The 12,237-nt window shown below is 45.2% G+C and overlaps 1 protein-coding gene across 7 annotated transcripts in view; it reads right to left on the reverse strand.

Moving 5' to 3' along the window:
* garnl3 (GTPase activating Rap/RanGAP domain like 3) overlaps positions 1-12,237 on the reverse strand; it is a 46,443-nt gene that overhangs the window by 16,837 nt on the left and 17,369 nt on the right. For 3 of the 7 annotated variants that reach the window (XM_086053547.1, XM_086053541.1, XM_086053546.1), the window contains exons 3-18: positions 9,714-9,788; positions 8,650-8,752; positions 8,215-8,333; positions 7,370-7,434; positions 6,571-6,634; positions 6,243-6,269; positions 6,082-6,157; positions 5,901-5,999; positions 4,375-4,478; positions 3,487-3,595; positions 3,369-3,414; positions 3,186-3,292; positions 2,421-2,536; positions 1,192-1,314; positions 561-635; positions 353-467 (exon numbers count right to left, since the gene is read on the reverse strand). In XM_086053547.1, coding sequence (XP_085909673.1) covers positions 353-467; positions 561-635; positions 1,192-1,314; positions 2,421-2,536; positions 3,186-3,292; positions 3,369-3,414; positions 3,487-3,595; positions 4,375-4,478; positions 5,901-5,999; positions 6,082-6,157; positions 6,243-6,269; positions 6,571-6,634; positions 7,370-7,434; positions 8,215-8,333; positions 8,650-8,752; positions 9,714-9,788 — 1,423 coding nt within the window. The remainder of the gene's footprint in view (positions 1-352; positions 468-560; positions 636-1,191; positions 1,315-2,420; positions 2,537-3,185; positions 3,293-3,368; positions 3,415-3,486; positions 3,596-4,374; positions 4,479-5,900; positions 6,000-6,081; positions 6,158-6,242; positions 6,270-6,570; positions 6,635-7,369; positions 7,435-8,214; positions 8,334-8,649; positions 8,753-9,713; positions 9,789-12,237) is intronic. The other 4 variants (XM_086053548.1, XM_086053545.1, XM_086053542.1 and 1 more) reach the window with 3 other exon arrangements.

A 12,237-nucleotide genomic window follows, 5' to 3' on the forward strand; every position in this document is an offset into this window, starting at 1 on the left:
AGGATGGTTTGGCGAGGTGAGTTGAAGAGCTTCATTTAGACAAAGGTAGTTCTTTGCCGCGATCTTGTGTTATGCATAGGCAATTGTAAACCTTTTTAGGGAGAATTTCTTTCGCTCTTTGCGACTAGCGGGGGAACGCTGCAGACCATACACTGAAAATAAAAACATCACAGAACTGACCAAAAAAATAGGACAGTATCAATTAGCCGCTGGGTTCGTTTTTTTTCCGATTGCCAATTGAAAGCGGAAAGGCCAAAGGATGCACGGATTGATTGAGCGCGTCTGGCTTTAACTGAGAGGACACGCGGGGGTGACCCCGGCGGCTCGTCAATTGCAATCAATTGCGTCTCACCGTCCAGCAGCAGGACCCCCGCCGCGTCGGTGGCCACCAGCAGCGACTGGCCCCACGAGTCGGCGCACACCACCTCGTGCGGGAACGCGCTGGAGAACGACTGCGACTCCCACGGCTGCCGCAAGCAAACACGCACGCAAACACGCACGCACACGTGTCAGTCAAAGGGCAGTGTTGCTCTTTGCATTGATGAGCGGAAAGGCGTCACCTCTTTTCTGCACAGGCCGGTGGTGACCAGGCTGGTGGGGGCGTCGCCTCTCACGATGGTCTTCAGCTTCAGAGCCTAAAAGGGAGCAAAGCATTTGGACGCACTGAATTCAACAAACGGAGGTCATCACACTTCCGTTTCATTCAAATTACGTTTGTTGAGCGCTTATGGAAAATCATGACCCCATCGCCCAGCCCTGGCCGACCCCAACCCACCCAAGGTGAATTCAAACGCCTTAAACCTTACCCTACCTAAAAGCGACTACCCTAGCCCACTTAAAGCGGAAGTCAATGCACGCTTTTTTTTTTTTTTTTTTTTCAAGAATATGTTCTATGCAAGCCCACGGGTTGAAACAGGGCATTCCGATTCATTTTGCGTCTGTGGAATAAGTGTTAATCCACTCGTTTTCAGCCATCTCCGGGGGCGGCCATTTTGTCATTTCCGTTGACTGAAAATCACATGACAGCTGCTCACAACGACCAATCGCGGCTCACCTGTTTTCTGAAGCTTGAAGCCTTGTGAGCAGTTGTCATGTCATTTTCAGTCGACAGAAGACAAAATGGCCGCCCCCGCAGATGGCTAAAAACGAGTGCATTTTGCTACCCAAGCGTCTGCTGTGCTTCCATTTTACCTGGCCTATCCTGACAAATTCGGCCTGGCGCGCCTCCTCCTTCTTCCGCGCTGACTTTGGCGACTCGGGCAGCACGTCGCTGAAGGAGCGGCGGTTCAACATGTTCTGCGGGGAAAAAGGGACCTAATATGTGGCGCAAACACACACGCGCGATGGAGGTGGAAGAGAGACGGGGGAAAGAAAGCAGAAGAGCGGGTCTTAGACAGGCCGACCCAGCCCGGCTTGACGGCCGTGGCGTGAAGCGGTCAAGAACAAAGACTCAGGTGTAGGCGAGTTACGTTTTGACTCTTTTTCTCTCTTTTTTCTGACAACACTACTTTCATCCCTACATTTGAAAACAGTTCTCAGTGCTTTGCACCAGGGGCGGAGCCAGAATGTGGCTAATGGGCGGGCCTGGAGAAATCCGGGTGGGCCTGAATATTCCTCTCACTTTGCACAACGTGGTATATTCAAATAAAATGACAAACTGAGTCATACGAAGTTCAGATCTTCCTTAGACAACCACAATTATGCCTTTCTTAATATTCAATAATTATAATAATTATGAAAAATAATTTCATAACAATTTACAAAAAAATTCAAAGGTTTTTTCATGAATCTCACTGGCTCCGCCCCCGCTTTGTACTCCTTACTTTAAACTTTAACCTTTATGTGCAATACATTTTACAGTCATTTAATAATTAAATCTTTGGAAAAATGGACGGATGGATCAACATAAGTATATTTATTTATAATATGACGATAGAATTCATGTTTTTTTTTTGGCCTCCCATATTGAAGCCAAATGTCAATTTTCAAATTGTGCAAAATGTTGCAGCGGCTTACATGTTTGAAACTTGACTGACTGTAAGTGAAGTTCTACTTTTACCATTTTTTTTTTTTTTTTTTACAGTATAGAAGTCGTACTAGTAGTATGTAACCGAAGTATCTGTACTTCTACTTGAGCAGAGTGTTTTTGCCACCTCTTCTTGAGAGTGACAGCGAGAGTCGACTGGGAGGAAACACAAATGACGGAGCAGGAAAAAAAAAAAAAAAAAAAGGCAGCACTGCAGTGGAATCAGTGTGTGCGTGTGTGTGTGTGTGTGTGTGTGTGTGTGCGCGTGTGGTGCAGTACGCAGCGGGCCGCAGTGGAGAACACAGTCAGCAGCTTCTCAAGTCGCAGTGGTGACACGGAGGAGGAGGAGGAGGTGGAGGCCACCCAAAAACTTTTCTCCAAAACTTGCTGGTACCTTGTGCAGGTCGGGCATGAGGTCCTGGTAGAGCGAGCGGATCAACATGTCCAAGGTCCGCTGACGCTTCTGGGCAAATGTTGGCGTCTCCAGTGTGGCTTTCTCTCCATTGATTACTGCGTGAAGAAAGCACATTCATTGATCATCTTCGAACACAGCGTCGCCCTTCTATATTAGCGTGCAAACATTTTGGACATGGAGTAAACCAGCCTCCATTGCAGGTTATTGTTTGGGAGTCCTGCTATAGCGTGGATTTTTCTTTTTTTTTTTCTACTCTATTTTGTTCTGCTTGCCCTTCATTTTGGGTGTAATTCCACTGTTGACCACACGATGGCAGCACCCTATATTGTTTGACACAAAATGTGACTAAAGACGAGGAATGAAAAGAGGAACTATTTCGGATCAGACTCGTTTTTGCTGAAGAATGTCAAATCCTCCTCAATCCTGCTTTTTACGCCGACAGAAAACGTAGGTTCATTTATAATATACGGTCGACCCCTGCGTACTCATGGCGTGAATTTGCATATTCGCAGATTTAAAAACCAAATGGCAATATTTTTGAATATCGCTTTCTGCTTTTGCACCCCAAGGTAAAGCGGGGTTCGCTGTACTAGTATTAGCAGTGATATCATGCTGCCATGTTGTTAGCTAGCTCCTCAAACACGCAAACGTTGTAGCAGGCGCATACTCTAATTATGAATGCATTTTAATGGCTGTGGGGATGGACTGTGCATGCGACAATGCCAGGAAATAAATCAGTCTTACGTTTGACTAATAAAAAGTCCCTGAATTCCTGGTGATCGGTAAAGACCGGCGGCGACGGGAGAGGCGGTCCGAACAGTGGGACACTCTCCTCGGAAAAAATCTTCAACCTGGGACAAGAGAGAACATGAATGGACCAAAAATAAATGATCAATAACTAATCCATACGTTTATGGAGGCGCTCACCTGTAGCTGTCAGTCTGGCAATTATATCGAACTAACGCGAAAATATCTGCACGTGCGAGTGAAGGAAGCGGCTAAAGACGACGCGGTGGTCGTGCTTGCCGTTTCTCTGGAAGGATACGAGTGAAGTGCGAGCGGATCATGGAAGGCTTGAAGGACGACGACGCGTCGTCGCCCTCTTGGAATACGATGGTGACGATGTCATTTCCGATGTGACGTTTGCGCTCCACCTGCAGGCGGGGGGCAGGGTGGGGGTGGGGCGACAGAAGCGGCGGGAAGAAATTTAACACCGCTCACAAGATGGGACGAGATTTATCCGATATACTTGACATCCAGCTAAAGGTCCGCGCACTAGTTCGCTCTTTGTCTTCACTTGTAGGACATTTCAGCGCACTAGTAGAAGTTATTTCTACTAGTGACACTTTTGCGCCTAATAGTGTCCAATTAAAGATGACTAATAAACGACTCCAGTCCACTAATAACACTACTAGGCCCAACAAGGAGGCATGTGGCAAGCACTAGTAACCTCCTGGACCCTTCTAGTAGCACCGAAATGCCTCGTGGCAATTTTGACGCACTAGTAGCATGTAGTTGTCCTACTTGTAAGCCAATATCAACGTATGGCAAAGAAACCGAATAAATACAAAAATAGCTTTGTGGACCGAAGTCTGCCGTCCACCGAAGTTGACGTCAAAGCGCCCTCGGGCTCGCATTGCGAATGTCACGTGAGCAAACCCAGAACACAGGCGAGCCCTGACATTTGCAATGCGAGGCCGAGGGCACTTTGATGTCGACTTCGGTCGACAGCGGAGGGCGGTACAAGGACAAAATGGCGGCACCCTGCGATGGGTGAAAATGGATGGATTCATCCGCTGAATCGTCGAGACAAGTTATAAGACTGCAAGGAAAATGTTTGCCTTGACTCTGCCTTTGAAATGAAATTTGAGTAATAAAAAAGCTTATAGGGCTTCCAGTGGTCACAAAGGTAGTAACGGCAGTGGAGGCACACCTGTTGTTTGTTCTCTTTGGAGTAGGGCAACATGGTGGACACGTGGAACATGAGCTCGTGGCCCTGATACACCGTGTAGATGGACTTGATCCCTGTAGTGTCGTCTGGAAAAAGTAGCAAACCAGAGTTAGGAGCAGCTCAGCGCGTGGCTACCTTTGACTTAAAGCGGAAGTCAAGCCAAACATTTTTTTTTTTTCAACAATATGCTCCCAGCAGGCCCACGAGTTGAAACACGGCATTCGGATTCATTTTGCGTTTGTGGAATAAGTGTTAATCCACTCGTTTTAGCCATCTCAGGCGGCGGCCATTTTGTCACTTCTGTCGACTGAAAATGACATCACAACTGCACACAACGACCAATCACGGCTGACCTGTTTTCTGAATCTGAGCCATGATTGGTCGTTGCGAGCAGTTGTGATGTCATTTTCAGCCGACAGAAGACAAAATGGCCGCCCCCAGAGATGGCTGGAAAACGAATGGATTAGCATTTATTCCACAAACGCAATATTTATCAGAATACCCTGTCTCAACTAGTGGGCTTGCATAGAACATATTCTTGAAAAAAAAATGTTTGCGTTGACTTCCGCTTTAGGGCCGGTTCACACGGCAGCAGTTTAAAATTGTCCGTCGACTTCCAAACTCGGAGAGACCCCACGCGTGACTAGAAAAAAAATACCAAGTACCAAATGCGGCGTGCAGAGACGCGGCAAGATCAACACACACTCCGTTCAAAGATATGCTCACGTCAAATGGAAAATCTCGCAAAAAGCCCTCGAGATTAAACGAGACTTCGGAGTGAACAAACATGGCGGATGAAAAAGCAGAAGGGCTTTCGGGGTCGTGTCTTGACGGTGCCGTGTGAACTGGGCTTTAGCGGCTAATTTATTGACCTGTTGCTAAGTTCACTCGACCAAATGCAGACTGGCCAATCACAGTGCTGCTAAATAAAAAGCAATAGGCTTCTATAAACGTTATGACCAGGAGCATGTCTCCCGTTAATTTAAGAGAAATTAAGCAAGCCGACTTTCATTTAACTTTCCTGCAACATCTACGCTAATTTCCGCGAGCGTGCATTATATGTTAACATTAAGCTGGTGAACTTTGGTCAGACGAAATGATAAATGTGTTCAAAACATGTGGAAAGGGTCAAATAAAATTGTAAAAAAAAAAAAATCACATCGCAAATTTTCATCATTGACGAGTGGATCGGGAATATATCACCCCAAGATAAAGCCGAGTTCACTGTGCGAGTATTATCAGTGGAATAATGCTGCGATGTTGTTAGCTAGCTACTCAAACGCGCAAACGTTGTACGCGATGTTGTTAGCTAGCGACTCAAACGCGCAAACGTTGTACGCCATGTTGTTAGCTAGCGACTCAAACACGCAAACGTTGTACGCGATGTTGTTAGCTAGCTACTCAAACACGCAAACGTTGTACCAGGCGCACACAGCTAGCCTTGTAAGCAGCCAAGATTGCGGCCAAGATTGAGTCCAAGCCAAAATGTTTTCTTTGGCACTTCTTACTCTTGGTGTCCAGGCCTCCCCGATAGCCGGCCCATCCCTGCAACGTTATGCTGTCGCCCAGCAGCTTGAGAAACTTGTCGAAGCTCTCGCTGCCCATTTCTAGCACAGACAGGCAAAACAGAAACAGACAAACGGTGTGCAGATAATGCGCCGGGGAGCGGGGAACCATTTGATCTTTTACCGTTGCTGAACATCTCGTCGTCTGTGAGCTGTCCATCTTTTGCAAACAGGACGCCAAATTTAAAGTTGACGGAGCCCTGCGGAAAGGTTACACTCATGAAGGCGGTGGAAATGTAAAATAAAAAATATACAAATCGTGCTCAAGCGCCCGCCGTCTTGTACCTCCTGTTCCTCCAACACTAGCAGATCCTGAAGGAAGGGGAACACAAACGTTAGCTGATGCTATGCTAAGCGGCGTTGCGTTCGATTGATACGACGATTATGTCACGCTACATTGCATTAGGTTACGTCCCTTTTTTAACGTGACATAATGTTCGATGACGTGCCACTCCATTGACATTATTTCATGATACATTACGTGACATTGAGTGACCCTTTCTTGTGCTACAGTACGTGATATGACTTTACATTTTGTGTATTGTTTTGTGACGTTACAACACGTGACAGTGCTTGACATTACGCCACGAGGGTGCTGTAGCGACCTGCTCACCTTCTGAATGTCAGGGTTGAGGATCTCCCGCGGGCCTTTCTCAAACCTGTCCATGTTCATCGCGCTGGCACGGCGCACATGTGGACATAAACACATGAAGAAAAGAGAAGCCAGAAGCAGCGTGGCGACCGAGCCAGGGCAAATAGCCTCAAGGTACACTGACAAAAACGCTAAGTGACACAGCCTTTAAAGCGGAAGTCAACGCAAACATATTTTTTTCAAGAATATGTTCTGTGCAAGTTGAAACAGGGCATTCTGATAAATATTGCGTTTGTGGAATAAGTGTTAATCCACCGGTTTTTAGCCATCTCTGGTGGCGGCCATTTTGTCACTTCTGTCGACTGAAAATAACATCACAACTGCTCACCAGGACCAATCACGACTCAGATTCAGAAAACAGGTCAGCCGTGATTGGTCGTTGTGAGCAGTTGTGATGTCATTTTGCGTCGACAGAAGTGACAAAATGGCCGCCACCAGAGATGGCTAAAAACGAGCGCATTTTTCTGCTAAACTTATATCCCACAAACACAAAATTAATCAGAATGCCGTGTTTCAATCAGTGGGCCTGCTGGGAACATATTCTTGAAAAAAATATGTTTGGGTTGACTACCGCTTTAACATTCGGAACATAATGCAGTCTTCAGTGGACATTTTTAGTAAGTAGTTCAAAACATGTTGTTTGCACGCATTCTAATATTGAATTGTGTGTGTGTTTTTTTGTGGTTTTTTTACCAGTTAGCCTATCATTTTTTGCTATTACTGTCTTATGTTGAGTAAGAGTGAATGAGCATCTCCTCACCTGAGAATGGATTTGACTGAGAGTGTTTTGGTGGGGCTGTAAGGGAGGCTGATTTTCAGGGTGCCCTGTGCAGACAACAAAAACTCACAACATGTGAAGAACACATTCAGCTTTTTAACGCAAACAAAACGTGACAAATGACTCACAAAATGTTGCCTTAATGCTGAGTCATCTTTTGCCACTGTGGCAATATTATTCACGTGTGCACACCTACATCGATGACGATGACACAAGAGCCACATTGTCTCCCGCCCTCCCTTGTGTGTATTCATGTAGCAGTTTTTTGAAGGTTTCCAAATTACTGGAAGATCCATGCTAATTGCCCTTAGCATATCTACGCCGTTTTTTGCGTGGTATGCTAGCATTAGGATAGCGGAATTTCGTCAGATGAGATGATAAGTTTTTGGAATACAAAACATTTAATGACCAGCTTGACTTGGTTGCACTAAAGTGGAATTTAGCGTCGTTCATTTGGTTGCGTCTCACCAAGAACTACAGTGGCCCTATGGCTCAAAAGAGTTTTTTTTTTTTAAATAGATTTAAAATCAATTTGCTCCAATTCATAGATTAAAATCGAAAATTGTTTTTTTTTGTTTTTTTTAATTTCATCCAGAAACGTTTTTTCATTCCAGATGCATCGCACATTTTGGATATGTAGATCAAATGATGCGCTTGCGCCCAAACATCATTGCGAATTGCGTTTGTGTACGGCTGCAGAACCACACGAGTGCACAGAGACAAGCATGGTGGCAATTTTTTTTTTAAATCGAAGGGAATCGAAAATCGGGAAACAAAAATCCCATCGAATCGGGGCTTGAGTGAATCGTTACATCCCTAGTTAATACCGTTTTCCTCCACAGGATGGCTCGATACTGCGGAACGCGCTGGTTGTTCTGGTCGGACAGGACCACCGACAGGTAGAAGGGGTTCTTCTCCGCATCCGTGCCCACGTAGTTTTGGTGCACTGAAACAAAACCACAGCTTTCAGTCAACACAAATCAAAACTTTGGTTGTCGCTCCCATCGTCCAGATTTGAGACTTTTTCCAAAGTTCTCACAAATATTGTTCACAAATGTGTGTTTGTCACAATGGCTTGAGCGGTTTAGGGTTAACCTAACCTAAGCTAAGCAAACCTCAAGTTGTGCCTTTTATCATAAATGTTTCATGTGATATGTTATGAGCCATGCGTTTGAACTAACAGTTGAATGGAACAGTTTGGATTCTTGCCCAAGTGTTTGTGATGCTGCTGTTGGCTCATGTGACATTTTTGTTCGACTGACCTTTCCCGAGGAAGTATTTAAAGAACCATCTGGTGTGGTACTCGGGATTTTCCAAGTGCACGTCGGTTCTCCTCCAGGTTCCAGGTGCGTAATCCAAATTCTGCTTACCACACAAATGAGGTCCAAATAAGTCACTTGTAGGTCAAAAGTGGCACAAAGAAAACATTTAAATCATGGATTTTTTTTTTTCTTCAGTAAAATCAATACAGTGAGAGAGGGGGGGCGTTCAAGTTCACCAAGTGGACCAGGGAAATCCAAAGGCGTCTATATGGGGGAAGGCATTTATTGGTTCAAGTCGACAATGGAAAAGGGGAGATGTGTATTAAGTGTTCATCCGGTGTATTACCTGTTCAAGCTGTCTGTAGGCCCATGGATATTTGAAATATTGAAGTATTTATGTGAAAACACTATTCAAGTGGATAATGGAAACAGGGGACGCATTTATTTGGGGAGAGGCATTCATTTGTTCAAGTGGACGCGGAAGCAGTCAGGCATCTTATTTAGGGACCGGTATTTACGTGCTCAACCTGACAAACTCAGGGAGGCATTTATTTGCTCAAGTGGAGCATGAAAACGGGAAGGCATCAACGGTACTCAAGTAGACGATTCAAAATATCTATTTGGGGAGAGGCGTGCAGAGTATTTGCCCAAGCGGAAAACGAAAACAGTGAGGCGTCTGTTTGGGATGAAGCTTTCATTTATTTGAGCGAGCCGTGGAAACAAGGAGGCGCCCATCGGAGTGAACAATGGAAACAGGGAGGCGTCTGTTGCGCGGAGAGGCGTTTATTTGCTCGAGTTGGACCGTGGAAGCAGGCATCTATTCAAATTGGAAGACGTCTATTTGGGGAAAAGGCGTCTATTTGTCCCAGTAGACAACAAACAGCATTTGGGAAGAGGCATTTATTTGCTGAAGAGAACTGTGGAAAGCAGGGGCTGTCCATTCAAACGGATGACGGAAACCGGGAGGCATTTATTTCTTCGTGTGGGAGACGGAACCCGAGAGAGGCGAGAGGTATTTATTTATTTGTTGTAAGTGGGTGGAATGAATTCCACATTGCCAGTACCTCATCTGTGGAGCCATTCTCCACACGGAAGCGCCCTGCCCTCTGAATGGCCCCGTCTGCATCGCTGGATATCAGCTGCCAAGAGGACAAACGCATCCAATTACACACACTCACGCGTTCTACTCAACGTTCTCACACACTACTGAAAGCTCTCTTTTACACGCCACTTAAAAAGCACTCACAGTCACAACTGAAATGCTCTCGTGCGCAATGCTGCAAAACGTCTCACGTGCGACTCCAATTTTATTTATTTTATTTTTTTGACTCACTCAGACGGCCGAAATGCTCTCATAGGCACTGCCGAGACACTCTTAGAGAGAGCATTGAAACAAAAACTGCACAGACTACTGAAACACTCGCGCATACGCTACTGAAATGCTCTCATGCGTACAACTGCAACACTTTCATTCACACTTCCATTCCTTTTGCTTGAACACACAAATTAACCACTCTCAAACACACACCTGAAATGTTCTTCGAGAGAACTGAAATACTCTCTCTCTCGCTGGCACACACACACACACGCTAGCCAAACCCCCTCTCATATATACAACGGACATACTTATTCAGTTAGTGAAACGCTCCCACGCATACGACTTCTAAAACGCTCTCACGCACTACACCATTTTTTTTCACTCACACACAACTGGAAAGCTCTCAAACACACTTGCAAAACATTCCTACAGGGGACTCGAATGACTTCAAGGCTTTCACACTTGCCTAACACCTATACAAACACATAGAAGGGTTTTTGCTCGCATGTGGTATAGGATTGAAATGCTGTCACACTCACACACAAGCGAAACGCTCACTCACACTTGAAGAAATCCACTCACACGCCACAGAAACACTCAAGTGCTGTCAATCACACTGCGAACGTTTTTTGGCCACACACTATTGAAACGCGCTCGTAAACGCAACTGAAATACGCTCATGCACAATGCTAAAAAGCTCTCATACGATGCTAAATAGTTTTTGCTCACATACACAATGGCAATGCTCTCTCTCTCACACAGACACACACACACACGATGTATTTCAGAGGTGCATACTGTGGTGTGTATGAGAGCGTTTCAGTGGTGTGTATGAGAGGTAATCCGCAATTATGCTTCTGATGGCCCCTCACGCTCACACACGCGCGCACACACACACACACACACACACATGCGCGCGCGGGGTAATGAGGAGGCTCACAAACACACAAGAGGGGGAGAAAGTACGGCGGATCATCATCACAATTGCGGGGCATGTTTGGTCGCTAGGCAACCGGACGTATCACTTGTGCCTTTTCGAGCGCCCGCCCCCGCCCCTTCGGCCTGCCCGACGGAGGTCATTGTGAAGATGCAACAAGGCAGACGTGGCGAGCAAAGGCGACATGTCACGCGGATGGCGGGTGGCGGGCAGGGAATTAAGCGGGTTGATATGATGCAGCCTCGGGAACGATTTTTCCGGGTGCCAAATTTTCCATGGCAAATTGTCCCAATTATTGAAAGCACTACACAAATTCTTTCCACATTTCCCAGCCGAGGTTTTTGCAGGTTAACGGAAGCTGACCGAAAAACTAAAACTGAAGTTGGAAAAAAAAAAGAAAAAATGTCCTTTGTTTTCATTTTTGTCATTTTTGTTTAATTTCATGAATGAACTTTGGGTGTTGGTTGATTTGAAATCTGTTTATTTCTGTATTGTTGTACATCCGTAGCTACAGAAGGCCAGTTGTTGAACAATTACAGTTGACTTAACTGTCTCACACTATACTCATATTTATCTTGCGCTCGACAAATGCTCTCTATGTAGGAAAAACTAATACTAAAACGGATGCACTTTGTAAGTCAAACCAAAAGAGGCATTTTCGAAAAAAATAAGAACAAATACAAAGTAGCAAACTTGCTCTGAAAACGAATTAAAACTAATTGAATTTCAAAAAAAAAAGAAAAAGCAAAAGTCAAACAAAAATAAACGTAACTATAATGAAAAAACCCAAATGATTACTCAAACTATTTGATTCATCATATCTTCAAAAGTTCATCAACTCATTCACAGGCAGCCACTTTCAATGCATACGTTGTTATTTATTTGTTCATTTATTTAGTTACGTGTTTGTTTATTCCTTTATTTACTTATGTAGCTAGTTTGTCGAAGTTGGTAGTCGGAAAAGGCCAACGGAAGCCCGTTAAAATGATCGGCCGACCGGCCTACAGGCGATTACTATTTGGTCCGGCCCGGACAAAATGGCGGATAGACGGACGGCGGAAGGGAACCCCGGCTGAAGGCGATAAACGGACCGCAATTTTTTTGTAAAATGCCCAGCTCTGGACATGACATGTGAAAACAAACTCAACCATTTGAAATTTAAATTGAATACTGATTAGCCACGTGCGGCTCTGGAGCCGCACGTTGCGCATCCCTGATTGTCACTCGATTACACACGTCCTGTGCATCCAGAAAGGGAATATAGTTCCATTTCCTGTTTCGATAAAAGCCGCCGCCATGCATCAGATTTGCCCGATGGTGACACGGTCTTGTC

This window comes from Filicampus tigris, chromosome 15, assembly GCF_054856515.1.
Source record: "Filicampus tigris isolate MCC_2025a chromosome 15, RoL_Ftig_1.0, whole genome shotgun sequence".
Lineage (NCBI taxonomy): Eukaryota > Metazoa > Chordata > Actinopteri > Syngnathiformes > Syngnathidae > Filicampus > Filicampus tigris.